Source organism: Chiroxiphia lanceolata, chromosome 3, assembly GCF_009829145.1.
Source record: "Chiroxiphia lanceolata isolate bChiLan1 chromosome 3, bChiLan1.pri, whole genome shotgun sequence".
Taxonomy (NCBI): Eukaryota; Metazoa; Chordata; class Aves; order Passeriformes; family Pipridae; genus Chiroxiphia; species Chiroxiphia lanceolata.
In genome coordinates this window covers 57,274,062-57,301,457 of record NC_045639.1, presented here as the reverse complement: position 1 = coordinate 57,301,457, position 27,396 = coordinate 57,274,062, and the positions used below count along the sequence as shown (strand labels likewise).

The 27,396-nt window shown below is 40.3% G+C and overlaps 1 protein-coding gene across 3 annotated transcripts; it reads left to right on the top strand.

The window, feature by feature from the left end:
• Positions 1-32: 32 nt before the first annotated feature.
• On the top strand, positions 33-21,996 carry SMIM28 (small integral membrane protein 28). 3 transcript variants are annotated; one of them, XM_032681931.1, is made up of 4 exons: positions 12,441-12,693; positions 12,890-13,113; positions 14,109-14,348; positions 20,730-21,996. In XM_032681931.1, the coding sequence occupies exons 3-4, from the start codon at positions 14,238-14,240 to the stop codon at positions 21,126-21,128; spliced, it is 510 nt and encodes a 169-aa protein (XP_032537822.1). In that variant the 5' UTR covers positions 12,441-12,693; positions 12,890-13,113; positions 14,109-14,237; the 3' UTR covers positions 21,129-21,996. The 3 variants fall into 3 exon arrangements, with proteins under 3 accessions (XP_032537820.1, XP_032537822.1, XP_032537821.1); XM_032681930.1 differs by having other exon boundaries at positions 12,890-13,127; XM_032681929.1 differs by lacking the exons at positions 12,441-12,693; positions 12,890-13,113 and adding an exon at positions 33-112.
• The last annotated feature ends 5,400 nt before the right edge of the window (positions 21,997-27,396 follow it).

The window sequence follows — 27,396 nt, the reverse complement described above, 5'->3', positions numbered from 1 at the left end:
CAGAACTGAGAAAGGGCCTGAAATATGTGGTATGTACCAGCAGGGACTGCTGTTTTTATGGATGACCTGCGGAATTTAGTCACTATGAACTGCTGGGGTTTTTTGATGGCAGGTGAGACCTAAACACTGTAACAAATGAGTCCTGCAGCACTCCTAGCTAGAGTCTGGGCTTGTAAGGGTGGAAAAGGATAAAGCTGCTGTGGCAGCTAAAGGTCCAAGTAGATACCATGCAGAATTTTGAAGCATCTAAACAGGTGAAGCATTTCTCCCTCCATTAAAATGAGGAAAATACTTTTGGCTTTGATTTTGTTAGAGATGGGTTCATTGGAGCTCTCATGCAGGGCCAAACTTTTTTTGCACTTTTAAGCTAGGCATTCCCTGACCACAGTTTAGCTAGCACTCAACACGTGTTCCCAACCTACAGGTGCATGCAAACAGCATGGTTAGTGCAATGTTTCATCTTGCTAAAAAGCTCAGCAAGGGCTCTCCCCATCACCTAAATCCCTCTTTTGATTAAAGTTGAATCAGTGATTGCTCCTGATGACAAAAACCCTTTTGTTTAATGAAAATACTTAATGAAAACAGTGAAGACCTTCACAGCAGCCACACATGCTTTGGTATGCAACCAAAAAGTACTGAAGGAGAATGGGTTGGCCAGTACCCCTGTCAAAAGAATTGCCATAGGGCTTCCTGAAAGCAGGGGTGTTCCAGTGACAGTACATAGCATCATACAATAACCTTTAGGGTACACCATTGTGTGCTCAGGGATGCTCTCCACAGCCCAAAGGCAAGCTTGCCACATAAGAGTGAAAATGCAGCCAGCATTCTCACCTGGCCTCACTGGGTTCTCTGGGCATGGGCTCCCATACACTGAAACAACACAAGGTCTGGCCTTCGATATCTGTTACGTAACAGCCCCATCAGCATGAAGGTTAAGAGCAGATTACAAAGCAAATAAATGAGGTTGTGATGCTTTAATAATCTTACACACTTCTGGCAAAACAAGAGTGTGTTAAATCCTAACTGTCAGATCTAATTTCATTCCAGGAAACTACCTTCTGCTACTCCACACGTCTCATTTAGATCCCATTAGAAAGATTTTCATTTCTTCTTAAACACCACTCAGTAATGTGAAACAGCAACAGGGTAAATACAGAGGGTACTGCTCCACTATTCCACTCACTCCTTACATGTACAAATTTCCAGCTGCCTTCCCACTTAATGCTGGGGTCAGACTAGCATGGCTTCTGCTGCCCCTGGTGCAAGAGGTCCATATGTGATAGAAGGGGTGACCTTGCTTTGTACTTATCTAGAAGAAGCTAGGTCTTCTTCTATTATCAAGGAGCGAAGTGTTAAGAACATTTGTCAAAGAAACCAGCTGTCAAGAAATATTTAAAAACAAACAAACAGAAAAAGAAAATAAAAAAAGAAAGGGACTGAACAGGCACACTGTTAAATTTCACTTTTAAATTGGTTCACTGAGCAAACCTGTGGCAGAATTCAAAATAAGAAGCAGAACAAGGCCTGGGTTCTGTCTGCTGAGCTATGTGAAATGCAGGGTGATCTCTGATTTTGGAGCTTCTGGCAAAGAAGCTAGCATCAGGATAAACCTCTTAACGTCTAATATCACCGTAAACAAACACAAATTGAACTCTATCCAAATGCTTTACACAGTGTCCTAGAACAATGCAGTCAGTATCCAGATTTCAAAACCCAGAGAATCCCAAATAAATCAAAACAATTTAGTTGTAAGCACAGGTCAGCTAGGTCCTACAGTTATCATGAAGAAAAAAAAAAAAAGAAAAACCCAAACCCAACAAATTAGTGAGGCTGCATGTGCAAATTTCTGACTCCTAATAGAAATGCATTGTAGTAAACCTGTTTTGGTCTTTTGTTCTGTTTTCTTTTTGCAAGAGATTTGTATCTTTATCTACACTGTAATTACTGGGAAATCTGTATCCATAAAATAGAAGCAATACTTCTGATTTGCCAGCTCTCAGGAAATATGCCCAACCTGAAATATTTTTGTTCACTGTGGTTAGTGTGACCACTTCTGAGGATATCTCTCACCATCTTCATTCCCTACCACAGTCAGACAAAATCAGTGAAGATTAATTTAGAATACTTTACTGTGTAGCACTTATAAATTATTTACTGCTTTTTAATGTTACATTACATCCCTGGCAGACTGCTTTGTACTTCTAATCAGTTTCTCCTTTGTGCCAGAGATTACCGGGAGAGAAAGAGGTCAAAACAAAACTGGTTAAGATACTATATTGAAATCTATCCCTGTAAGTAATTTTGTCCAGGAGGTCAGAAACAGGCAAATCTTCAAGCTTGGGAAACAATAGTGTCAAACATAATGAGAAAGTGAAAAATGGCTTTGAAAATGTATTGCAGTAACTAATCTAAGGAGAGGAAGGTGACAAGGCTCTTGGTTCATAATGCTCACTTGTAAAAATAATTTCATCTTCCCTTTAGAAAACACAGGAATCGATTTCTGGGTAGAATTGTTATGGTGGCACCACAAATGCAAGGGCTCTGATAAAAATGTTCTTTTAAAATCCCAGCTGCAGAGATGGGCACCAGAGCAGATCTTATATCTCTCTTGCATACATTACCTTTTCTTTTAAAAGGACACTAAATAATTGAATATCTCAATGCAGGCTCTTGTGACCAGCCCCAAGCCCAAGAGAATAAAGACTGTTAGTTTGCAAAGTCAACCATGAAACAAAACAAAACAAAGGAAGATTTAAATCTAGTTTGAAACTTTTTTTTACAAGTTTGAAAATCTTTTAGGCAGAGCTGTGCTGAGACTAGGACAAGAAGTATGACCACAGTTAAGTGTCTGTTGGAAGGGAGGGTGTATAGGGTAAGCCATGTTGTTCTAGACAATGGCACAGATGTGCATAGATATGCAGCGACTGCTAAAGAAAAACAGGATGAGAAAGAAGAGCCTGGGGCAGGGCACAAGAGCCAAACTACATCACAAAGTGTCTCTTTTAGACACTCATACCAAGCCAGGCTGGCTGGACATTCATCGCTTTCAAGAAGGCTTCATCCTGCATATGGCAAAAAGTAATGTTTGGAGTAAAATAAAGTTTAAGAAACCCTAAACCATAAAGATCAACATCATAACATAAATGCCTTTAATCAGTCAGGTCTAGTGCAGCCCCTACAACCTGGGCACATTATAACCGCTCACCCATACAGGCCACATTGACCCACAGCAGCTCCCTAATTCCTCTTGCTGTAACACACCAAGTCACCTGACATTGAGAGTGTGAGGATATGCCGGGATGGGAGGATCCCCACCTTGTAGCAGAATCGAATAACTCTTTATTTGTCCAACAGACAGTATCCAATAACAGACATGCCTCAGACGTTCTGCTCACAGCTGATTCTCTTTGTATTCCACTGCCCCAAGCAAAATCTACTTGTTCTTTAAAAAGAAAATCCACATTTAATCAGACTGGCCCTAGGCTTTCACCACTGTCCAACTGTGAGCGACACCGGAGCTTCACACAGGAGCAAGATTTTGCACAGCAGCATCAATACAGCCCATGCAGCCTGAATTGGAACGCACCATGGGGCACCCTCTTCCCACCTATCCAGAAGCAAGTCTTTTCTCAATACTCAGTCTTTTCTCAATGCAGTGGGTATTTTCTCAATACTCTCTCAAATGACAGTAAAATCTCCTGAATTTAGGATGTGACGGACTGCACACTTGGAAGAACTGTTCAGATCATCGATTCAGCCAGCCCAAATGCCAGAGCAGAGTCTTTATGTTTTGCTACAGTTTTGGCCCTTCTTGTACAAGCCCTCACCTCAATGTCAGCTTTTCACAGAAGACACTATCACATAACTCTATACACCTTGACATCAGCACATCATTCTTGGGCTGCAGTTGGCATGTGCTAGCTGAAAATCTAGCCTGTTAATTATAACCACACTGAGTAGTGGTTCTCAGCAGCTCCACTGTCCAGGTATTCCTAATGTGCAATTATTCCCCTCCAAGCATTCACACATCCCTTAGACAACATATTTCTTTCATGATCTGTTTGCAATGCCACTCCCCGCTGCCAAGCTAAGCTTCTCATTTTAAGAAGCCATATTTAAAGCCTTTGCATCCATGGTTTTCTATGGAGGGTGTTGCATGGTGCCTTATCTTTTCTAATACCAAGACCCTTTTACTTCCAGTCTTGTAGCATACTTTCCACTTGCATCTCCTTAAGCTCTCATCTCCCTAGCATGAGGGAAAATGTGGCAGTGCTTTTGCCCTGTTGTCCCAAAAGTTCTTGTCCTTATGGCCTTACACTGGTCAATTCTGAATTATTTTTACATCAGAAATGTCTGCCTTTCATCTTTAACTCATCCCTTTTTTCCTGTCTGCCTCCTGACATCTCAGTTTCCAGTCTACAGCTCCATTGTAAGAGCTCTTCAGCCTTTCCCTCACAGTTTTTAGCAGGCAACTTCTGCACCTATGAGGGTAATGGCGTTTTATTTATCCAACAGACAGTACCCAATAACAGACATGAGCAAGGCACAGCAAACAATCAGCATGCAGCTCAGGCACCACATCAAGTGTGACGTGATTGATGCTAACAGCATCATAAGCAAAAACAACCAATGGGCCATTTGAGCAGCTCCCAGTGGGTCACGTTCAGCAGTGTTACATGCCACCTGCTGCACCAAGAGGACACCCCAAGGAGGAGGACACCTGCCTGGGTGTCCCTCATTTCTCACCTCACTGGTGGGGAGGAGTTTTCCCTTTTCTCTGCCCCTTCAGGTACCCCTGCCACCACCTCTGCTAATAAAGCCTCATGCATTTAAGGCTAGCTGACCTGCCTCTGTACAAGAAAGGTCATACTCTCAAATCTAGGCTTGACTGCCATTTTGCTGACAAGTTGAACTATTAACTAGTATACTTGAGAAAATAAAGATCTTGCCACATCTGCAGATTTGAGGCCTCTTTCATATACGAGATTTTCTTAGTGTATTTCATTTCTTTAGCAAACTTTATCTTACAGGTTGCAGGAGGTTGTGCATCTTCTCCATGAGTTTGAAGTAAAAATCTTTAGACTCAAATCAGGAGATTCAGCTTCAGGATGTGAGCTCCAAAGTGGAACAGTACACAAAATGTGTGTTATTTCAAGCAAAACAGTACAAAATTGCTTAAAGCCTCTCAGCTGATGCTCTGTTAAATAATACACACTTCAGTTCAGGGAGTTTCATATAGATTCAGAAGTCCATGGACAGGAATAATTTTCTCCCTTGTCCTGAAGGGCCAAAAGGTGTTCCTTGGCCTTTCACTGACTACTGTGTAAAACACTGAACAAATGTATCCTGATTTATAGCCCCAGTTCTCATATGGATACAGCCTGCAGCTTCAGGGAGGGCACCTAACCAGGGACTGGGGTTAAGGAGGAGCAAACAACCTGTCTGATCTGTGCTACAGACTAGTCAGTGAGATCTGGGTAACCTCTGCTACTTAACTTCCAGCATACTACAGCTTTCTCCTTATGGTTTCTCCCTTGTCTCTCCAAGAGGCCACTTGAGGAACTGGCAGTGCTTCCCCAGCCTTTAAACCCTCCTTTTACAGAGCCTGAATGTTTCCCCCACTACTGTGTCTTTGGTCCAGTTTGTCACACTGCTTCTTGTCACGTGTATATGGGCAACTGCAGCCTGCTACGAGCCTATGTCCTGCATCAGTTGTTTTAGTTTATACAGATAGCTTTCAATTCACTCATTCTTTCTGTTATTGCTAAGACTGTTTCAGGGAAGGAATGTATTTCAAAAGCTGCGTTTCCTCAGGTTTTCAAACGTTTCAAGCATTTTAGCAATGGCAAATGAAGAATTACAGATTAATTGTCAATGACAGGAAAGATACCTGGGCTTCTCTAAGTCTGTAATCAGTGACAATAACATGTGAGATATTATGTTAACACCTACAGTTCTTCTCTGGGGCTGTACCTGGCTTTAAAGTTATGACAAAGGACTAATAAGTCAATATGCATTTTTTTCCACTCTGGTGAAGAAGTAAGCTAGTTTTAGAAGCTAGAGGAGCTATTGCTTCTCAAACAGTGCTCTTTTAACCACAGTGGTTCTAAGCAACAATGTCAGAAAGAGTAATTCCTTTGGAATCTAGAGTGGATAGATTTTGCCAGCAGATGATATTAACCAAATCAGGCTATAAAGGTACGATCATGCTTTTGTATAAAATCTACTGTTAGAAACAAGCACTGACACAGAGACTGCTGTATTTAGATACGGTCTCAAGATTTGATTCGGGGATTCACAATATTCTAGCAGAAAATTGTATCACTTTGAACAAAGAACTGAACACAAGACTGCAGATAGTTTGTGAGGTCCTTATCTAAAGCCTGCCCAGCATTACACAAGGTCAACAGCCAGGGTGAGCAACATCGAATACACTGAACAATAAGATAAATCTTAAAAGTTTACTTTTAAAATCTCAGCTGAAGGTTAACCACACATTCACATTTCTTCTAAAAGGTTACTTCCCTATATTGGCAAACATTACTGGAAAAAAACAGTAAAAGAAACTAAGTGTGGACAGAAAATACAAAAAACCCTATGTGCCATTCTTTAAGGTCAGGGTAACACACACATCTGCTCTGCTTCCTGAAGCCTTGTAAAAAGAAAGATACAGCCATCATTGCAGATACTACAAATATTGCAATTTATAATGGTGTCCATAGTTGGTATTTAAATGCAGGTAGATTTTACACCTCTGGTAGACAATTATTGAGTAAAAATATCACAGATATAGAATATTTCTTTATTATTATTATTATTATTATTATTATTATTGTAAAGCAAGAAATAGTTCAGCCTAATTTTTGTGGTTTAACTTAAATTACGTTGCATTGCTGTTATTAGAATGAGATTAACTTTATTTAAAAAGAAACATAAAAGAGGATATATATTAAATTGCTATCAAATGAGTATTTTCTATAGGAAATCTTAGTGAGGGTTTTCTCAGTCATATCTAAGGAATTACCATTTTTTTACTTACAGGGACTTTATTTATTTTTATACACCGTGAAAATGTAAGCTTTCACACACTATGGGATAAGTTCCCCTCCTTATAGCAACATCTGCCTTTTCTTCACAGTCACACACCCCTTCACAGCTCCTCTCCTCTCTCTCTCTCCCTCCCCATCTTCTGGCTACCTGTTGCCATGAAGCTTTTGCCCCCATTGGGTATGCCAGCAGCATTGGACATTTATCCCCACTTGATACCTTTCTATTTCCTTACTCCCGTTACCTGAAGCATTTCTAATAATTTTGTTTCTTTTTGGAATATCATCCTTATGAAGTAGTAAAATATTTAATCTCTCACTAAGCTTATGGTAACAATTCTAAAAGCAAATGCAGCCAAAAGCATAATGTGGTCAGCTGGCTCTTCAGAAATACTGGAAGTGCTTAAATCCATGTGCAATTCCAGTCTTTAGTAACATCAGCAGTGTTAGGTTTGTGTTTGGACTTGGTGATCTTAAACGTTTTTTCCAACCTAAATGATTCTATGATTCCATTGTTATCTCAGACAAGTTGTCTGCAAACTGCTTATAACTGCATTTTGGGAAAGGAGAGGGAGACAGGACCACTAGACTCCTATGAAACTCAGGTTAAATTAAATAGCTGTGGAAGACAAGAGCTTACAGCTCTGAGAATGAACAAAAGAGAGGTCACCCACCTACTTCATGTCTAGCTAACCTTTGCTTCCTCTTGTTTCCTCTTGCTTACTATCTGTAGATCATGCCCACTTTCCAGTTCAAGTTCAAGATTCCCAAGCAGAACAGTGATAATCCAGAAGTAAATTGAATTCAGCAACATATCTGCAAATGTTATGGTAAAACGGTGCATAATTTTTGAATGGCTCTTTCTTGTTCCTATTCTTTGTGCATATATATATATATATATATATATATTCCTGATTTTGTTTAGCTAGGTAATATGCTAGAAAGTTCAGTTTTAATTTATGACGAAAATAACAGCCTTGAGTCAGCACATGTTGCAAAAACAATCTTTTATATATCTTGGAGGAGCAGAGGGCAATTATTTGCAGGTTACAGCCTGAAAGCAAGAATCCCTCACAGAGAAGCAGAATCAGTCAAGAATGTTTTTTCTTCAAGACTAAAGTCAGAGCACCCAAACAGCCATGCCATGGGCTCCACAGCAGGAGGCCACAGTGCTGGAATAAATTACAGAATCACAGAATCACCCAGGTTGGAAAAGAGATCTGAGATCATTGAGTCCAACCTTTGACTGAACACCACCTCATCTACCAGACCATGGTCCTACGTGCCACATCTAGTCTCTTCTTAAATTCCTCCAGGGATGGTGGGTGACTCTGCCACCTCCCTGGACAGCCCATTCCAATGCCCAATCACTCTCTCTGAACAGAACTTCTTCCTAATGTCTAACCTAAACCTACCATAGCGCAACTTAAGACTGTTCCCTCTTGTCCTACTGCTGGTTGCCTGGGAGAAGAGATCAATCCCCACCTGGCTACAGCCTCCTTTCAGGTAGTTGTAGAGAGTGATGAGATCTCCTCTGAGCCTCCTGTTCTCCAGGCTAAACAACTCCAGCTCCCTCAGCCTCTCCTCATAGGACTTGTGCTCCAGTCCCTTCATCACTCTCATTGCCCTTTTTCGGGCCTGCTCCAGCACCTCAATATCCTTCCTAAACTGAGGGGTCCACAACTGGACCCAGTACTCCAGGTGTGACCTCACCAGCGTTGAGTACAGGAGAAAAATCACTTCCCTGGACCTGCTGGCCACACTGTTCCTGATCCAGGCCAGGATGCCATTGGTCTTCTTGGCCACCTGGGCACACTGCTGGCTCATGTTCAGCTTCCTGTCAATCCAAACTCCTAGGTCCCTTTCTACCTGGATGCTTTCCAGCCACTCTGTCCCCAGTTTATAGTACTGCCTGCAGTTTTGTGGCCAAAATGCAGGACCCAGCACTTGGCCTTGTTGAACCTCACACCATTAGCCTGCGTATATGTTCAAGCAACTGGAATTCAGATACCAGGGTAATTGAGCTGCCATGGCCATCTTCACAGTGTATTCCTTATGCCAGATAAATGCATTTTTAGTTAAGCTTTACTAAAACAGGGGAAAAAAAAGTGCCTTTCATTTGAATTTGTTTACATTGAACAGAAGTAATATAACACAGTGGGAAACCAGCCCACAGTCCATTTAGCTATAGCCGGTAAGACAAAGTATAGAGCTTAACATCTGCCTCTTTGTCAATGACAAAATTTTGACTGACTCTGATAGCACAGGGTCAGTGGCGGGGATGGAAGCACAACTTTCACACCCCAAAACATTTGCATAAAGAAGAGAGTCTCACAGCATCAGGAAGATCAAATAAATAAAATGAACATATCTCAGCCTGAAAGTAAAAAGCGTATCTAAACGTTTAATTCCTACTTCCCTCAAAAGAAAACCCACAATCCACACACAACCCAACTTCCATTTCCCCAAAACACAAACTAACGCTGAGATCAATTCCCTAACACTTTAATAATACACACACACAGGGTTTAGGACAGTGATGAAAAATGTGTCATGCTTTTCAAGGTTAGTCCCCTTCCACTTTAAAAATATTTATGTTTTCTGGCCTTTGTCCTCACTATGGTCTCCTAGAGAGAAAATGTCCTTCAGAGGCACGCTGACAGAGATCACCGCACACCCAGGCCCAAAGAGACATTGCGGATTTCAGCTGCCAGCATTGGCGGGACAGGCTCTGTTAGCCAGGCAGCAGCTGCAGGACACACTGGGCTCCCAATGCTGGGGAAGCCCTCACATCAGGCATTTCAGCCCCTGCAACACAGTTCAGGGGGAGCAGCCAATCCCACTGAGTACCTGACCCCCTCCACCAGGTGCTGTCTGAGTTGAAAGATAACTGCTCACTTTTGGACAGTGCTCTTACACAGCAGGTTATTCGCTGTCCCAGCATCCTGACAGGTTTACAAAGTATGAATAAGATGGCTAAGTAGTCGCACAAGGCAACATGAGCTGAAAAAAACTCAAATCACCAAAACCCCAACCACAACACCAGCTCCCTCACCCTCCCTAACAAACAAAGAATTTCTACAGTTTGGCTAAATAGGAACAAAATTCCATACAGTGCATACTGGCAGACACGGACTCTTAAATAGAGTAGCAGATTTTTCTCTTAAATAAGAGAAAATAAGTATTCAGGGTAAGGATGACTAACTGTAAATGAAGGGGAATAAACCTAGATTGACAGAAATTACGAAAAAAAAAAAAAATAATATAACCCCACAGCTCCAGACAGTATCATCAGAAAGATGCTGCCCAGCCACCAGCACTCTGCTATGGCTTTTCAAGTGTTATTACACTTACAGGACTCCAAGGGATATTTGCAGGAGGCAACCCTGCTCTTGCAGCAACCTGAGCTCTGTCCCTTGCACTGTCTCTAAAGGTTTTGCTTTCAGCTACCCATCTGCAGCATGAGGATCTGGGATCAATAACTCAGCAGTACCTCCTCCTGCTTCCATGGCCACTGCTGCTCCTACACCAAGGTAGCATCAGTATGCACACATTTTGTAGTGGAGTCTTCCTGTCTCTGATTTCCACAGGCCGTAAGTACGTGCACCTTGTCTGCAAACACTGATCTCCAGAACACTGTTTCTCAGCAAGACTATGCCACCTTGTATCTATCCTTTGAAGTGACAGTGGTTTTAGTTTGATGGGGAGATGAGATTGCACTTCAGAAAGTGCTTTGTTTTTGAAAAAAACAATATATTGATAATTAAAAAAAAAAGTAAAGCCAAAATTTCAATATCATGACAAATTTATCAAAAAAAGAGTAAAAGAGAATTGCTTAGTTACTCAAATAAAAGTAATGGACAGAAGCCCACACTGTTCCTGCCTGAAGGACATAGACACACCTACCACCTGGTTTTAGGCAAAAGTCGTCATCTTCCTCTGTTTCATCCAATGAATCTACACCTGACAACACTGGACAGTTTACAGTGCTAACACTTCACCCACTGAAATTCTAGTTTTGCATTATTCAGTTAGCCCTCATACCCTCTCTCAGAGCACTGCAGTCATTCAAGGAGGGAAGCTTCACCAGCACCTGTGGAAAGCAGCAAAGGAAAGGTATCTACAGCACTGTGGATATTCTATTCCCTACCAATATTAGTGGCAATACAGCCTAGGCTTGCACTGCTAGCCTTGAACATCTCAGCAAATCAGAGTGATGAATTATTTAGGACAAACACTTTGAGCTTCAAACTGAGAACAGTGGAGGTGTCTATTTTCTGCAGTGGCTTCCTCAGAAAGTCTCTCCCTGCTCCCTTGCTAGGACACTGGAAGTGATACTAGGAACACTGCCTCAGTTAAAAAACATTGTCATTGTTTCACAAACCTTTACCAAACTTTACCCAATTAGGTAGTACTATTCCATGTTGGTTATTTTCTCCAGATTATTTGACAGTGCAACTGCTAAATTAAACTATTTCAAAGAACAAAACCAGTGCCAAGAGAGGGGAGGACATTTTGTACATGTCAAGATCTGATGATCTCCAAAGGTCAACCTGACCCACGCTTCAAAGTGACAAGCCTTACATCTGGTCATGAGGCTTGGAACCAAGGATGAACCTCCTCCCCGCAGCTTTCACATTACAGCATGTCCCAGTTGAAATGGTATTTATGAATGCCTTGTGAGAAGGAAAAGTAAGTGTCATGTGCGCCCCACTGGGTTGGCAGAAATCTGTAACAAATTTGCCATCACAAACCCAGTCTCAGGTGGTACTGTTTCAGTTCTACACAAGAGCAGATCTGCTCTACAAAGGTAGCGTGTCAAATGTGCATCTGACAACTGGCAGTAAAAACACAGTATCCTATTACTCTCAGTAATCTTGCTGCTGGGTCCACTGATGATATAGAAAGCCAGAGAGACAATCACTATTTTATATTCTAATTACCTGCATGACAAAGGCCACTGCACTTCCCCAAATTCCCATTTGGCCTCAGGTCTACAAAATTAAATCTTTCTTAAACATTTTTGAGAGGTCAAGAATCCAAAGTAGCACTTTGCAAATCAGTGAGTCTTAGAAGTGCACATCTTTTTTTTTTTTTTTTTTTTTTTTTTTTTTTTTTTGCTAAAATCCATCTAACTAGAATCCAAGGATGCCAAACAGGGTGTTTACACTGTAAGAAGATGTAATTTTTTGCTTCTCCTCATTATTCATGCACAGTCCCAAAGCAAATTTATAGTGAGCTTCTAAAAATAGCATTAATAATCTTAGGGGCTGCATTAAGACCCTAATTAAGATAGCATATGAATTTTTCCTGCTTGCACCTAAGATTATAGATTTAAGCTACACACTCACAAGACTCCTTAAGGAATTTATTTTCTTAACACCAGCTTGGGAAAGATGGTCATCATTCTTGCTTCCATACAAGATGTTGAGACATCAAGTCAGAAGTATTTCACTACCTTGGTGTGACTTGTTAAACCACATTTAGGACCCAGCTTCTCAGTGGACATCGTTGTTCACAGCATAACTCCCCTGGACCTGGTTGCAGTTGGAAACATTCATCAGCTCTGAAAGTGCTCTCCAAGATGAGAAGTGAGGCATTGCGGAAAGGAGGAGTCTTCTCACAAGTATGCAAAGGCTTTTCTGAGGTGAGCTTTTTAGCTTCACACAAGAACTTCTCAGCAGAAGCAAGAGTGGGGTTTGGTTTCCAACAAACAATGCAGCTACTTCAGTACCAAGACCAGCCCTTCATCCAACATTGTTGCTCCCTATCCACCGCTCAGCTGGCAACGTCGGTAACAAAACTGGATAGATTTATCAACCAATCACCTCTCTCTCCCACAGCCACGGTTCACATGCAGGGTAAATCCCTCCTGCACACTGCAGACACAGGGATCACAGCCAGCCTTGGAACTGCTTCTTCTACAGTCCTCTCGTCAGAAACAGCAAGCACTGGCCTACGGATTGTCACTGTTGCAGTGGGAGGAACAGAGTCTGCTGCTATCAAACAGGCCTGCAATTTTCTGGGAGCCATGAGCTAAAGGCAGAGTTGATGAAAAAGAGTTCAAGTAAGAAATAAGAGGTGAAGATTCTAACCCCAAATTTGTACTATCAGTCCCGAACACAACTTTTGCTCAAACAGGTTAGCTTTGAGAAACCATGCAAAATGCACCACAGTTGAAAAGGATGTTACTCACAGCCTCTCTCTCTGTCTGCTCCCACAAGGCAGAAAAAGACACCTCCAACTTTTCAGTAAGAGTTAAACCCTGATTTAACTTGCAACTCAGGTTAAATACTCATCCCCTCAGAAGTTACCATACATCAGTGAAATGAGTTTGTGTTGCTTTTTTCTGCATGAAGAGTTCAAAGTCTCCTCACTGGAAACAATTGCTATTTAACAACTAGTATCCTAGAAAGCTGTAAACGAGTCCTGATTTAACTGAACTGAAAACTCGTTATTACCGAAAGAAATCATACACTGTAACAATGACCAAAGCTTTCCTGGAAGAGCTCTCTCTCTGGATTTATCATTAACATCTATATCCTAACACTGCTAAATAATTCAGTACAGCATTTAGCCCTGTGTCCTTGCCTCTCTACTCAGAAACCACTCTCACTCTTTACAGTATATTTCAGCAACAGGGAGGAAAAATCTGTCTGGATTGTGGTTCCTCCTTGTGCTGTGCAACTGAGGGGGGAACCTCAGTTACCCTTTCTCTCTCAGCATAGAAGCACAGGTTTTATTTATTTTATTTTTTTGGAAAAAGTGTTTATTAGACAACTAAATATAGAGCATTATTTATCCACACAGAGTCATGACCATGTGGGCTCAGATTCACATGCAAATTCCCCTTTTAATAATCCTAATGCAGGGAGTGCTCCAATCAGAGCACTATCAGTCCCAGCTCCCAGATACCTGATGCCAGCTTTGCTGGTAATGTAGGCCACCGAAGCAAATCCAGAGAGATTGAGCTGGAAGTGGAGAGAGGCTCTGAGATCTATTTGCTTGGCTTCCTGACGACGAGGGGGTGTGTAACTTCTTTTTGTCTTTTCCACTATAAAGGGGATATCATTTAAGAGGGATCATTAGCTGAGAGCAGCCCGGCTGGGTCGAGGCTGGGAGGCGGGGACGCAGTTGCAAGCAGTGGAGCAAGGTGGAGGCACGAAGACAGAAGACCAGGCTAATGAAAGCATGAGGTGGCTCTTGGGCAGCAGCTTGAAAAAATTTGGACACGCTGACAGGGGAAACTATGACTGGCTAAACAGTGAACCTGGTGGGCCACTTCTGGAAACAGAGCTTCAGGTCTGTACCCCCCTGCTCATCTCTGTGACATGTCCTTTGACTTAGCATGTGTGTGTATGTCCATATAATGCCTCATGCATAGTGCAGAGTAAATACCTGGGTATTGGGATGTGTCAAAGCAGTACTGCTCAATTACACCAAGTCAGAGCATTTATTTATTGCTGTTAAGTTGTTTTAAACACATTTGTGGGAAAAGAAAAATGTTAGATGGGAAAATTCTCTTGGAGCGGCAGGTAAGGAAGTTTAATTACTTCTTTTAAGCATAATGCATTTTGCTATTCCTTGATTTCCCTTCTCTTAAATGCATGTTTACGCTTTGGATCTGGTCCTGTGAAGCCTTTCTGCAGATGTTGCTAGTCAGTAGCAGGCAGCAATGAACTCTTGTTCCCTAAGCTGTGCGCTGATTACTTCTGTGAGAGAGGATCACATGCAGGCGAGTGGGGGGAGGGAAGTAGCCCCCAGAGATGAAAACACAGCCTGTCTTTCTGACTTTGTCTGGTATACAGTGAGAGGGTTTCTCTGATCAAAAATAATAATTTAAGGTGCACGTACATCCCCAGTAAATGCCCGAGTCAAGTAGCATTAGCAAATGAACTGGCCAGACTAGTTAGCTGAGATATGAAGTGTACTGTTGCAAAATAAAAGGGGATAGGAGTGGGTGTGGGTGTCAAAATAGGAGAAAAAGTAGTCTTTAGTAACTCTGCAATTTTAACAAAATCTACCTCATTAGTAAGATTGCCAGAGTTAGAGTAGCAATGGCAATGGTTTTATCTGACACTGGGAAACAAAGAGCATCACCAGAGTCACATTTCAACAAGTATCTGAAAATTCTGTGTAAATCTAGGCTCACTTTTAAATTATGCGTCATTATTAATGTATACAAAAACACATCAAAATGTTTTTCTATTTGCCAGATTTATGTTTTTGCTTTTTACAAGCAATAATGAGTCAGCTTTAAGAAGCAGGATGGAGCTTGGAAAAGCACCTATGGGGGGAACCACAGCCTAATGACTTCAAAGCAGACTTTGTTCCAAATCCACTTAAACATTTCAGAAGTATTGGTTTCATGATTCAACTTGAAAAAATATAAGTATAAATATGAGCTATTTAAATAAAAGTAATTTTATTAGAGTTCTAAGTACTCCAGCAAATCATTAACAACATAATAAATCTTAGCACCAATCACTTCAGTGGGAATTTCAGCAAGCAAATAAACTTTTACTTTTCTATCCTTACACCAAAGATTTCTTTAAACTTTAAACTTCTTTCTTTGGCCATATTAGGTCATTCTCTCCCAAGCCAGGTAGTATCCCTCTTTTGTCTAGACACATGGTTCAGCTCCAAACCCATTCCATTACTCATCATGGATATACCACACAACTCAGCTCCACTCTGCATTTTATTCCTCTATCAACAGGCACGATTAAAAGCTCATCTTAGCTGATATGGGTCACATAATCTGTAAGCTGGCAACTGTACATGCTCAGCATGTTAAAAAAACATAGGCAGACAGATTACTAATGAAAGGCTTTACTACTTAAGTCTGTGCTCAGTGTTTGGGAAAACTGACCCTCTGCTTCAATTCCTACAAATATATAAATGAAAGGAAGAGAATAAACATGAGCCTACAATGACCAAGCTATCCTAAGAATCAGTTCTGGGAAAACAGACAACTTTTTAGAAACATGATCGCTTTTACTCTGAAGCCCTTTTCTGCCTTTCTCTATTTTATACAGGATATTTTCCCTATATTTATGTGTCTGTAACTTATTTCATGGTGGAAGTCAGATCCTTATTTTTGTCAATTACAAACCTGACAATAGCTGCTTGTGATGACACAAGCAGAGCACACTGATGTCCAGTGAAGCAGCATCCAACCAAACCAGTCAGGAAAACTGCCTAATAATGCCCTCAGTCACTTCATATGCCTGGTTTGGAAACTTTCAGGTGTTAAACAGTAGAGGATTTTACTTCATATATGTTCTGCAGTTGGTTTACTTTCATTTCAACTAATGAAGATTCAGATTGATTTTTAGATCATTTTATTTTCCAGTTCTGGCAGCTATTCCTGTTACCCACACACAGTGTTTACTTTTCTAGTTTTAGAGGTTAGTTTTAGTTCAGTTTAGAAGTTTAGTTATAGTTTGGAATTTCTAAGTAATTATTTATTTTTTATTAAGTGACCTTTGACTCATTGTATTAAAATTATTTTTGTTTTTGGTGTAATTTTTTTTTAATGCCCATAAGATTTTCCAAGCCTTTATGTCAAGATCTGTGCAACATTCTTCACTAGCCCCTTAGTCAGTCATTGCAGAAATGGGCACAAAACCATGACAGAAAAACAGGGACTAATACTGATCAATTGTATCCCAATACATTTGATAATATATATGGATTTACCTACAAGAAGTTCATCAGCTTTTTGAACTACATCTCAAACTAAGAGCAGTCCACATAAAATGCTTGGCAGGACACAATATCAAAATGGATATATAACTCTCTGTTCAGGTTCTCTGCATCTGTAGGGCAGCATTAACTTTTTTAAAACTATTTCAACTCGAATAATACACTACGTAGCCTACAAAATATTTAACCCAGACAGGAAAGGCTTAACACTAGCTGTGTTTAAAAAACCATGAACCCTTTGAAACATAGACTGAGGAAAACTGGTCCTTGCTGTCATCTGTCAGCATACAGAAAAAAACATATTGCCCAATACTTAATCCTACCTGCCTCACATGCTACTATTTTGCAGATTGTAGTAAAACACACTTAATGTCCTTTCACAACTATACAGGACATGGTATTCATTACTAGCCATTCAGTGTGCTACTTCCCCCTCCCCTTTCTCAGCATACAGCTCAGGGTCTTATTTACTGCATCTTCTTCAAAAAAACAAATCTATTATGTCTCCTTTTGCACACATTACACAAGTGCCTGGTTGCCATCTATTCAGTAGTTATTTTGAATAGATTAGGATAAAACAGGAGTAATTCAGTTGGAAGGGACCTGCAATGAAAATCTAGTCCAACCACCTGACAATTTCAGGGAGTACAAGAGGATATGAACGGTTTCATAATAACCTATGTAATTTTTGCCCAGATCCCTCAGTGGAACAAAGTACTTGCAGGTTCAGGGCATTGCTCTTTCACCTTCAGATGCAGCAATACAGATGCAGAATTTCTGCAGACCAGACCCAGGGATTTCATCCCACTCTTCTGACTCAGTCACTACATACCTTACACATCCTGCAACACAGTACCCTGAGGTATTGTGGTCTTCTTCCCTAAGCAATCTATCACAAACCTGAGTAGGCACTTTGTACACAATAATGTAATTAAAAATTATATGCATTGCAGAACAAATTAAGGAATCATAGATTTCCAAAATGCTGGCATTTATTCAACCTTGAGAGCTTGATTTTGCAACTTTAGAAACAATGCTATAGGTTACTCTTGGAGGGCTTTTAGGCCAGTAACCCACTGACATCCCAAGCTGTCCTTTTGTACCTACTTCACAGACTGTGGTCATCTGAGCTAGTTTATACTACAAATAGTTTCACTTCCATTTTTTTACCATTAGATGCAAACTTTCCCCTCCAACAATAATATATTTTACACATTTCCCTTGATGGGTATACAAGGTCCAAGACCACTGGCTTCCAGTTAAGGCTTTGGAGCAATGTATTTCCCTGAGACTCAAGACTATTTAATTCCTTCTATCAAGCTTAACCTTTTCCTTCCTTCTCCTGCCTCCTAGTTTTTCACTAGCCCTTTCCTTTTTCCTTCTTATTTGAAAAGAATGGGACTGCTGCAGCGACAGTGTTGTTCCTCAGATTTCTACTCTCAGTCCTACTCAGTCTTACTGTCCTCAGTCTTGGTTCCCTTTCAGCTTTCCTCCCCACAGTTTTATATCTTGCTCTCACAAGCCAAGGCTCTCCTTCCACACTGCTGCACAATTCTGATCTGTACCCTTCTCCACTCTGTCCATCCACAATGAGTTCACAGCTCCTCACTTCAGAAACATCAGTTCTCATCCTGTGCTTCAAATACACATCCAACCCACCAATCTTTTCTGTGTCTCCCTGCCATACAGTGGACTCTTTGAAATCCAGTGTTTGTAAGAGGCCATGTCTTATAATGGGATGTATCAGGCAACCATAACACAGGTCTGTGCTTCCACCAGCACATGAAGGATACACCGCCCTTGACCACTATTTAACAAACAAATATCCTTTCAGTGAAATTTACAGGGAAGCTGCACCAAGTTTAAAGGATAATCAGGGCTTTATATACCTTTTACTAATCTCATGTAGAAAAAGCTGGCAATCTCACTCTCTCAAATCTCTGTCCTCACAAACCACCAGCTTACTGTACAACTCACAGATCCTAAGAACAGCACTTAACCTGGCTGAAAGCCTGTTCCCTACAAATTAAACTTGGATCTCAAAAATATGTTCTTCACTGATTGTGAATAATGCTGTCCAATACAAGCTCAGCTCTTCGAAATATTTACTGTAAGAGTATCGGTAACACATCAGTATCGGTGAGTTTCCAAATAAGCAATGCACAAATACAATACTGAATGCTTTTTTTCATTTTCTCAGGAAGTGTTTTATGCCCCTCGTAAGACCCACTAAAAAAGCATTAGTGAACTTAAAAAAAAATTCCCCCATTTTTAAAAGATTATTTAATGACTGGATTAGAAGAACAGCGGGAACAGTTTCTTCCAACTCTGCTCTTTCCTGTAGTCCATTTAATAGTCAGGTAAGACAACAGCTTGTACTGCCAGAAGCTCTTTAATAAAAAATGATCGGTAAATATAAAAGAGTTCTTTAGTATGCATTTTTGGGGAAAAAGACAGCTGGGGGGAAAAAAAAGCTTAATAGCTTACCCACAAAAGTTTCAATATATTTTTAGATTACTTTAATGGATTTGGCTTCAGACCCACAATACCTTAGGGAAAAAAAAAAGGCAGAAATCTCCCCTATGCTATTTTTTAGAAGTCAAAATCTATTTACTTTGTTTTTCTTAGGCAGAATTTCATAATAGGACAACAAAGCAGAAAGGTTACAAATACCTCGTAGATAATCAGTTGAATGGAGGTTACAGTGTGATTTTGTAGCTGGAAGAATTACTATAATTCTTGGAAGAATAAGCACAGAAAGTTTTTGTAGACTAAGAAGGGAGCACTGGGGTTACTGGCCCTTTTCACAAAGCCATTGCTGCAAACAGCCAGTTTGCATCCCTGCTTCCAAATGCTTTGAGGAAAGAACCACTCAATTTCTCCGGGCTTGAACAGGCACCTTCATTCAAAACAAATGAAATCTGATCTATTGACCTGTTGAGTCTCACCATACAAACGTGAAAAAGCCATCTGAGAGCATTCTTCAGGAACTTACTAAGGGAATGAGTTGATAATAAATAGCATTATAGGGTTTGGGTTTTCTTACTTCTCTAGACCGGACCCTGAATGAGATTCACTTATTAGAAGCTAGAGCAAGATAGAGCCATACTGAAAAAAAGCTACATTAAATTTTAAAACTAAAGCTAATACAACAGAAGAGCACAAATGGCTTTGTTGGTTTTGTTTGTTGGGGGTTTTTTAGTAGCTAATGACTCCAGTTAACATTACAGAACAATTCAAAAGCTGTGGGACAGAGGCCTTTTGTGCTACACGTCAGAAAATAAAAGTTGACAGCTAACAGTCACACCTGTTATTACTCTTACACAAGAAGTTCTTTTTCCACAGTTTCAATCAGGGAAAAATGATTCTTGGAAAGCTGGCAGAACAAGCTCAAGAAAGAGCCCCAGGCCAGGCTGTACTAACACACCATGTCAGGGTCTGGCCTGTAAGATTAGAACAACCCAAAGAATAGGTATTGTAGGCAATGGGCCCTGTTTGAATGGGCTAGTTGTCATAACATTTGTTCTTTAAACAGTTTTTCAAATACAAAGAAACAACACTAGATGGTGCTTCACCTGGATCATCTGCAATTCACTGTTCTCACAAATTTTAAAAGCTTGACTAATCTCCCACAAAGTGGACTGGTCCCTCTATAATCCAAGAGCAATAAAAATGTCAGTGTCAAACAAAATTACATACACTTCCAGGTTTTTTCCCCATTGGATACAGGGTTTCCTAGAAACTTTTCCATTTCTTTTGTCTCTAGTTGTGATTTGCTTTAATGAGCCAGCAAATAGAATTCGGCAATTCAGAAGTCTGCAAAAGATATTGTTTGACTGATATTAATGCAGACAGAAAGCAGTTTGGAAAAGCAACTGCTAGAGCATAAGGGGGGAGATGGACAGAAAACATTTTTGCTTTCTCATTAAGAGGTCTCCAGGAATCCAACACACTACCTATTTGCTTTGATTACAGAGCAGACAACAGACAAGTTCAACCAAAGATGACATAGAACCATTTCTGTGCATCATACTGCCTGCCACCATGATGCTCTTCCTGGCATTCCTGCTGCTCTTCCTGTACCGCCGTTGCCAGCGCCCCACTCAGCAGGGGCAGATCTTCAGCATTGACCTTCCTGAGGCCCTGCCTGAACATGATGTGTCCAATTTCCTTTCTGCACTGCCCTGGAACAGTGAACAGAGTTTCCACTACTCCACACTGGTCCCTGATGCCACATTCCTCTCTGTGTGTTTACCTCCATCGTATGAGGAGGCCACCATGAAGACTTCCATGGAAGAGGCTCACATTGAGCTCTCTCCAGACCCAGTGCCTCCTTATGAAGAGAGCACAGTGCAGACCAGCAGCGCCAAATAAACTTTCTATGGAAGCACCTTAGCTGAAGCATGCAACCCCCTCAAGGCACAAGGGTAGAACTGCTATGGCCTTTAAAATTCGTGAAAAGATTCCAAATGAGGCACCAAACCAATGAATTTATGCAGGAAGAAACTTGAAGTAACAGGGAATGAGTCTCTTCACCTCGTCCTAGGACTCTCTACCTTCCATTTGTGGCAAGTCTACACATGGTATAGCACCAAATCTGACCCAGACTGGCAGCATGGGTATTCCAGTTAACAAACATGTCATGAAAGGATTAAACTTAAGGAAAGTTGAGAAGCTGTTCCTCTGCCATCCATCACCTACAAAGAAATTTCAATAATGTTATAGATTCACTTGTCACAAAAAGGGCTTTTAGCACATGCCTATTTCAGTTTGGAGGTTTTTTCTATGTGTTTATTTTCAATTGAGTCTTTGACAAGCTTAGTCACTCCATCTGTGTGTGTTAACATCACATCATTCTGCAGTGCTCTGGAATGATCACAACAACTCTCAGGAAAGCAAATAAATATATAATATATACAAAATTTCCAGCAACTGTCTCCAAAGGTTCTAATGTGCACTGTGGATACAGGCTGTCTTTTCTCACAGTTGAACAATGAGAACAATCAGAGAAGATCTGATTGTTCTGGGTGTGGAAGATTCCATACAAGAGCACATTCACACTATTACTGCAAGCTTCCTGCCAAGGTCTGCAAGGTGCCAATGTTCCAGTCTACTCGCTTGACTTCTTTTCCAATTTACAAGTCTAAAATAATAAACCATGTGACTTTTTTGGTGCAGTGTGTAAAGAAGCTGAAGAAAAATTAATAAATTCAAATGCACCAAAAAAATCTGGTCTGTATTTCAAAACAGCATTATCATCCCTTCCCCTTCATCGCTAAGGCAAAGTCAAGCTAATTCTATTGTGTTGGTGGCAGTGGCTCAGAGGGTTTGCACATGCATACTTTTAGACTATCTTTAATTTTTCTTAGAGGATAGTATTTTCACTATGTTGATAGATGCTCTTGTTACAGAAGGTGGCTACTACAGATCCTGACAGCCTCAAAGTTATGTTGGCAAGCCACAGGCAAAAGTAATGTCATGGAATAGCTGACACCTGCAAGCAAGAAACTATCGCAACAGCTGTGTGCAGTCTTGGTGTAACTAACAAATCCAAAGGCTGCCCTGACCTGCAGTCTATGATCTCAGCAACTGTCAGGAGGTGTCAGTATCAGCCAGTCCTGCTTTATGAACTTACTACATTCCTTAAAAAAACCAACAAACCCAACAATACAATAATGGAAGAAAAAATCACTGCTGTACAGCAGAAGAAAGGCCGCTTTCAAGCTGCAAGGTACTTAAAGTTCATGTTATACCAACAGTGACACAATCACAGTAACCAAATAGTCCAGGTCAAAACTGATGTTGCCATTCATACATTTCTCTTATAACAAGAAAAAAAATCTGCCTTTTATAATTCAGAAATGGGATTGTTTTCTTGAATTACAATTTGAGATAATTCCTTTTCTAATGTTCCATTTTGGTTATCAAACTGCAGCAGCAGATGTTTTGGAGAAATCCAAATTCAATCAACCATTTTTCTTTTCAGACCACATCTGGGAACAGTTCCTGTATTTGCTGGTGCATTCAAAGTACTATATTCTACTGTCTCCTTGCATTTTCTTTACCTTCTTAATATTTGGTACACGTAGTTGTTGCCAGCTACAAGGAAAGCTGGACAAATATATGGGCCCCAAACAACATACCTAATTGGAAAGGTGCAAAGTTTTGAGGTTCAAAGATAAATCACTTCTGCCTCTGGTGTCTGTATATTTCACTGTCTTCAGCAAAGTTGTACAGATACGCTTGAAAACTAAGCTATTGTCATATTAAATGGAGTATATTTTGCCTTAAAAGATATACTGTGTTCTGAAATGAGCTGCACTGTTATTCAGCACAGATTCTTGTTTATCCTTAACCTGGGTAGAGCCTGATACTCAGCCCCTGGGCTCATCATTCTAAACGGCTCTCTAGTTACCTTACTTACAATTAAAAAAACTTTTTGACTGCTTTCTTGTGACCAAGACTTATATACTTCTAAAATAGCTGAGAATTGCTATTCTCTGGAAACATATAGAGAGTGATTGGGTTTCACACAGTATTTACTGGATAACTCTCAAATCCTGCTTTAGATAAATAGTTTCTGATTGTTTGCATTACTATAGACAATTAAAAACAGACACTTGCTCAATTTCAAATTAACAGAAACACTGCCATGACTTAAATTCCTCTTTCTAGTAGACTGCTTTTTATTCCATCTGGAATTGGTATCCCTTACCTCATTCCAAACCAGATTTGTCTAGTCTTGCATGTTAATTGTCCCTAGTGGGTTTCAACCTAACCAGCACCTCTACTCTTAAATCCCCACCACAAAGAGAAGGTCCACTAAAACAAAAACAGAATGTTTCTCATGCAAACATACTGAAATTAAATCTCCATTGCCCAGAAGCTACCTCTGATCATATTAGCCTGTGGTGACACACATCTCAGTAACCATAGTGTTACTGGTGTTAGTGCTACTGCTTGTGGAGCAGCTGTCATGTCCTTAGGGCAAGCACCTTCTGCATCCAAAAGGGGAGCTCATGACCTGAAAGGAACTCATGCCTGGTCATACAGCAACCCATAAGTGCAAGGGGAAGATCTTTAATTTTCTTAGCTCCAGTAATCTCAAAGGTGAAGGTTTTAGACTGAGGAGAGACATTAAGTTTTCAATTACATAAAAGGTAATTGCAAGCAACGCAAAATAAGCACCCCTCATGCTTGCACCAATCTGAACTGGTACTAGTGATCTTAAAGTGAAACAAGTTTAAGTCAGAAAAGAAATTTCTAAAAGTGAAGTGCAGTCTGAAAGTGCAGCAAAGCACTGGCAACACCATCTCTGGCCACATTAAGAAGTTAGACAAACTTACGTCCAGAGTGATGAAGGCTCCTAACTGGAGCAAGGAATGGACTGGATGTCTTCTCTGAGTCCTTTCTTGGTATAGCTAAAGCTATATCAAATTAAATTTTGTTCATAATTTCCAAATTTTGTATGAAATCAGATGGTTGTTTCTTTGAAAATTTGATACTAGGAGATTTCATATGCATCCAGAAATCACTGGCATTGTACTTTATAACCACAAAGTTCTTTTTCTTTTTTTTTAAATCTCATATCTGCTACTACACATATAAAGTCTCATAAGTTGTTAACTCACCTAATGTGAAGGGCAACTGTATTTCAGTTTTCTATTATAAGAATATTGAGAACCATGATGAGATTATTTATGTACATAGAACCCCTTGTTTACACTTAGTAGGAAACTATGGAACAATATGGCCCCCCTCATTAAGGAGGTTTCAGAAGCTCAGAAAGCAATCTGTGCTTCTCCTCTCTGTGAGAGCTGCCAGAGTCTCTTACTGACATCGATCCACTGCTCTGCAGACCAAGATGCAGATACATCTTGTACACATGCCAGTTATTTGCTCAAAAGACATTTAAAGGAAAGCAACACAGGTAGTTCATACAAAACAGTTCTATTAAATATCAACTGAAAGTATTCAGCACTCATCTCCAGTAATAATACAGTACTTTCACATCCAGTAATAATACAGTACTTTCAAATTAGTAGAATATCCTGTCTCTCTCACTTTACCTGAAGGAAGGAAAGATGAGACACCTCTTTGCAACCACAGTAGGAGCTCAGAAACTAACATCTTGGATAAAAATGATTCATGCTTGTGCATAGATCAAGCATCTGGCATCGAATCTTTGATGAGCTAAAAACTAACTCATGATTCACTGGTTCACACTTGCCAGTAACAAAATACATTTTTCAAAACAGGACAGTCACTTCTTGGCCTTGGCCTAGAAAAGACAGAATAAGCACTTCAATGTATAAATTTCTCTTCAGAGAGATGTTTGTTTGTAACAAATACCTTGTCTAGAAATTTAGATCCCTCACTGAAATGGAATAACTTTATATAAAAAAAAAATAAGCAAACTCTGACATTAAGTCAGAATATCTTTATGATAGTGCAATAATATCACAGTGGCCAATAAAGAACTGCCCCCAAAATACAACATTTGCCTTAATCTATGCTTATAAGGATTTTGCTTGTGCCTGTATGCCAGCAAAGCCTCCAAATACAGACACTCAATTACTTTTACCAGTACAAACTCCACTAGCATGAACTGTATGTGCTCTGGTAGTCAAATAACTCTTATAAATGTAGGTTTTATCTATATTAGAAGGTGACTCAGCAGTCTTATTCTGGCTAAATACAAAACTGCAGCAACTCAGAAGCAGATTCACAGAGGAGTCTGTCTTGCAGAGAATGGTAATCGGCAGAGATGACACCTACTGCTGTCCAGTTTTAATTCACAGCCTCCATACATCTGACAGTAAGCAGACCATTAATTTAGCTGCTGGTTCAATCAAGGGCACAGGAGCTACTGGGTAGTAGTACTCCTTACAGGAGTTAGCTTAAGGACAAGAACGAAAATTGAAAGCTTTCAAGTCACACCTTGCTCACCAGAAGATATGCGTAACACAGCTCTTTCTACTTTCCAATTTCTTCCTCTTGAAGGCCTGTAAGTTTTGCATCCCCTGGTTCCACTGCTTGCACCACTTAAAAAGTTATAACTTCAGATTAAATGCAATTTGTACCAAAGAACAAGAAACGATAGCACAATTTTTATACTGTTTAAGGCAATTTCAACATTTGACCTACATTGAAACTACTTGATTACAACCATTTTGAGAGAATTTAAATAGCTGTTTTCCATATTGTACAAAGCCTTTCTTCAGCTTTGATATAGCTTCCTGAAAAACAAATTTTTCCCTGAGACAATATTAAGAAGGCAAGAATCCTTCCAGCAGAAGGAATGACTTCTGTTCTGGGTCACAGCCAATAAAGCAGCAATAAATCTTGTAATGTAACTCAACACACTTAAAAGTATTTAAAAATACCTGTAACAAACAGTGCCTGATAAACCATGGGAAAGCAAGGTTCAGCATTCCAGATGTCTTCAGATGCAACCACTTCTTTCATTGTGCTTCTCAAAGCTCCCTCCCAGACTAACTCATAATAGGATTCTGCCTGCAGCCTGTTGTTTGCAGTGCAATCAAGGGGTTCTCAGGACTTAAAGGAACCCTTAAGTAACCATTATGCAGCTAAAGTTTAATTTTCTTGGTTAGTCTGGCTTGTTTCAATGAGATGATAGTGCTGCTCTTGACTTCCTTGAAGATGACTTGACTGCTACCACCTGACCTAGCTTTTCCAATCCCACAGGCAGCTGTGGACTTTTATTGTGCCCATTTGTGAGTAAAATTAACTCTTTCCAGTCCTCAGTGAGGAGAAAACAACTGAGACAAATAAAGACCATCTAGGCACAGGAACATTCGTTTTGTCAGGTCTATAAAGTGCTTGGCCCACAGAGAGCTGCCCCCATTCCTAACAGGCTTGCTACAAAACAAACAGCGTTCAGGACCAGTAGTGATCCTTCAGACATACTCCTTTGGTCACAGTGCTAGAAGCCTACTATGTAGCTGAGGAAAGAGGATGTGCTTGGTAGCAAGGTTTCCTCAGAAAACTAGTCCAATGTAATATGATTATGTCACACGGAGTCTCAGAGTCTCTTCTCTTACTGGCTTTTCCAGACTGTTATGGCCTCTCTGTAAAATCTGCATGAAAACACATAGTTTCAAAAATACAAGGTGTCTTTCAGTTTTGTGGAAACTCAGGTTTCAAGGAAAGTGATTATAATAGTGACCTCGGTGAAGTCTGTAGTATTCATCTCTTGTAAGACACTGAGAAAATCCACACAGAAGAAAGGCTTAATACAGTGAGCATGTTATTGCATTGTGCACTGTGCAGTGCAGCAGAGGATTCAACAAGTCATTAAGGTACAGAAAACCCGGCGTTTGTTTCCCACAGAACTATGGCAGAACAGTGAAGTTATATTAGATTTATTTGCAGAATTAAAGGAGCAAATGCAGCCTCTGAACAAGTCACTGAGACAGATGCTTTCTTGAACTCCATGCTCTTTAGCTGAACTCCTTGAGTTTCTAATGTGCCACTGAGCTGTTTTTACTTACCTGAGTAGCCAGTGAGCCTGGTGCACATCCACTCTGGTTCAGCCTTTGCAGTCTTCTCTTAATGCCACTCAAACATCAAGATGATGAAATTAATCTGTTGTAATTGGGTATCTTTGCTAAAGAAAGAG

Bases quoted from the DNA above. Each gene is read 5' to 3' on its own strand.
- SMIM28 (XM_032681929.1), top strand. From the start codon at position 14,238: ATGAGGTGGCTCTTGGGCAGCAGCTTGAAAAAATTTGGACACGCTGAC. The intron at 14,349-20,729 runs GTCTGTACCCCC...CTTTGATTACAG, and splicing joins TTCTGGAAACAGAGCTTCAG to AGCAGACAACAGACAAGTTC.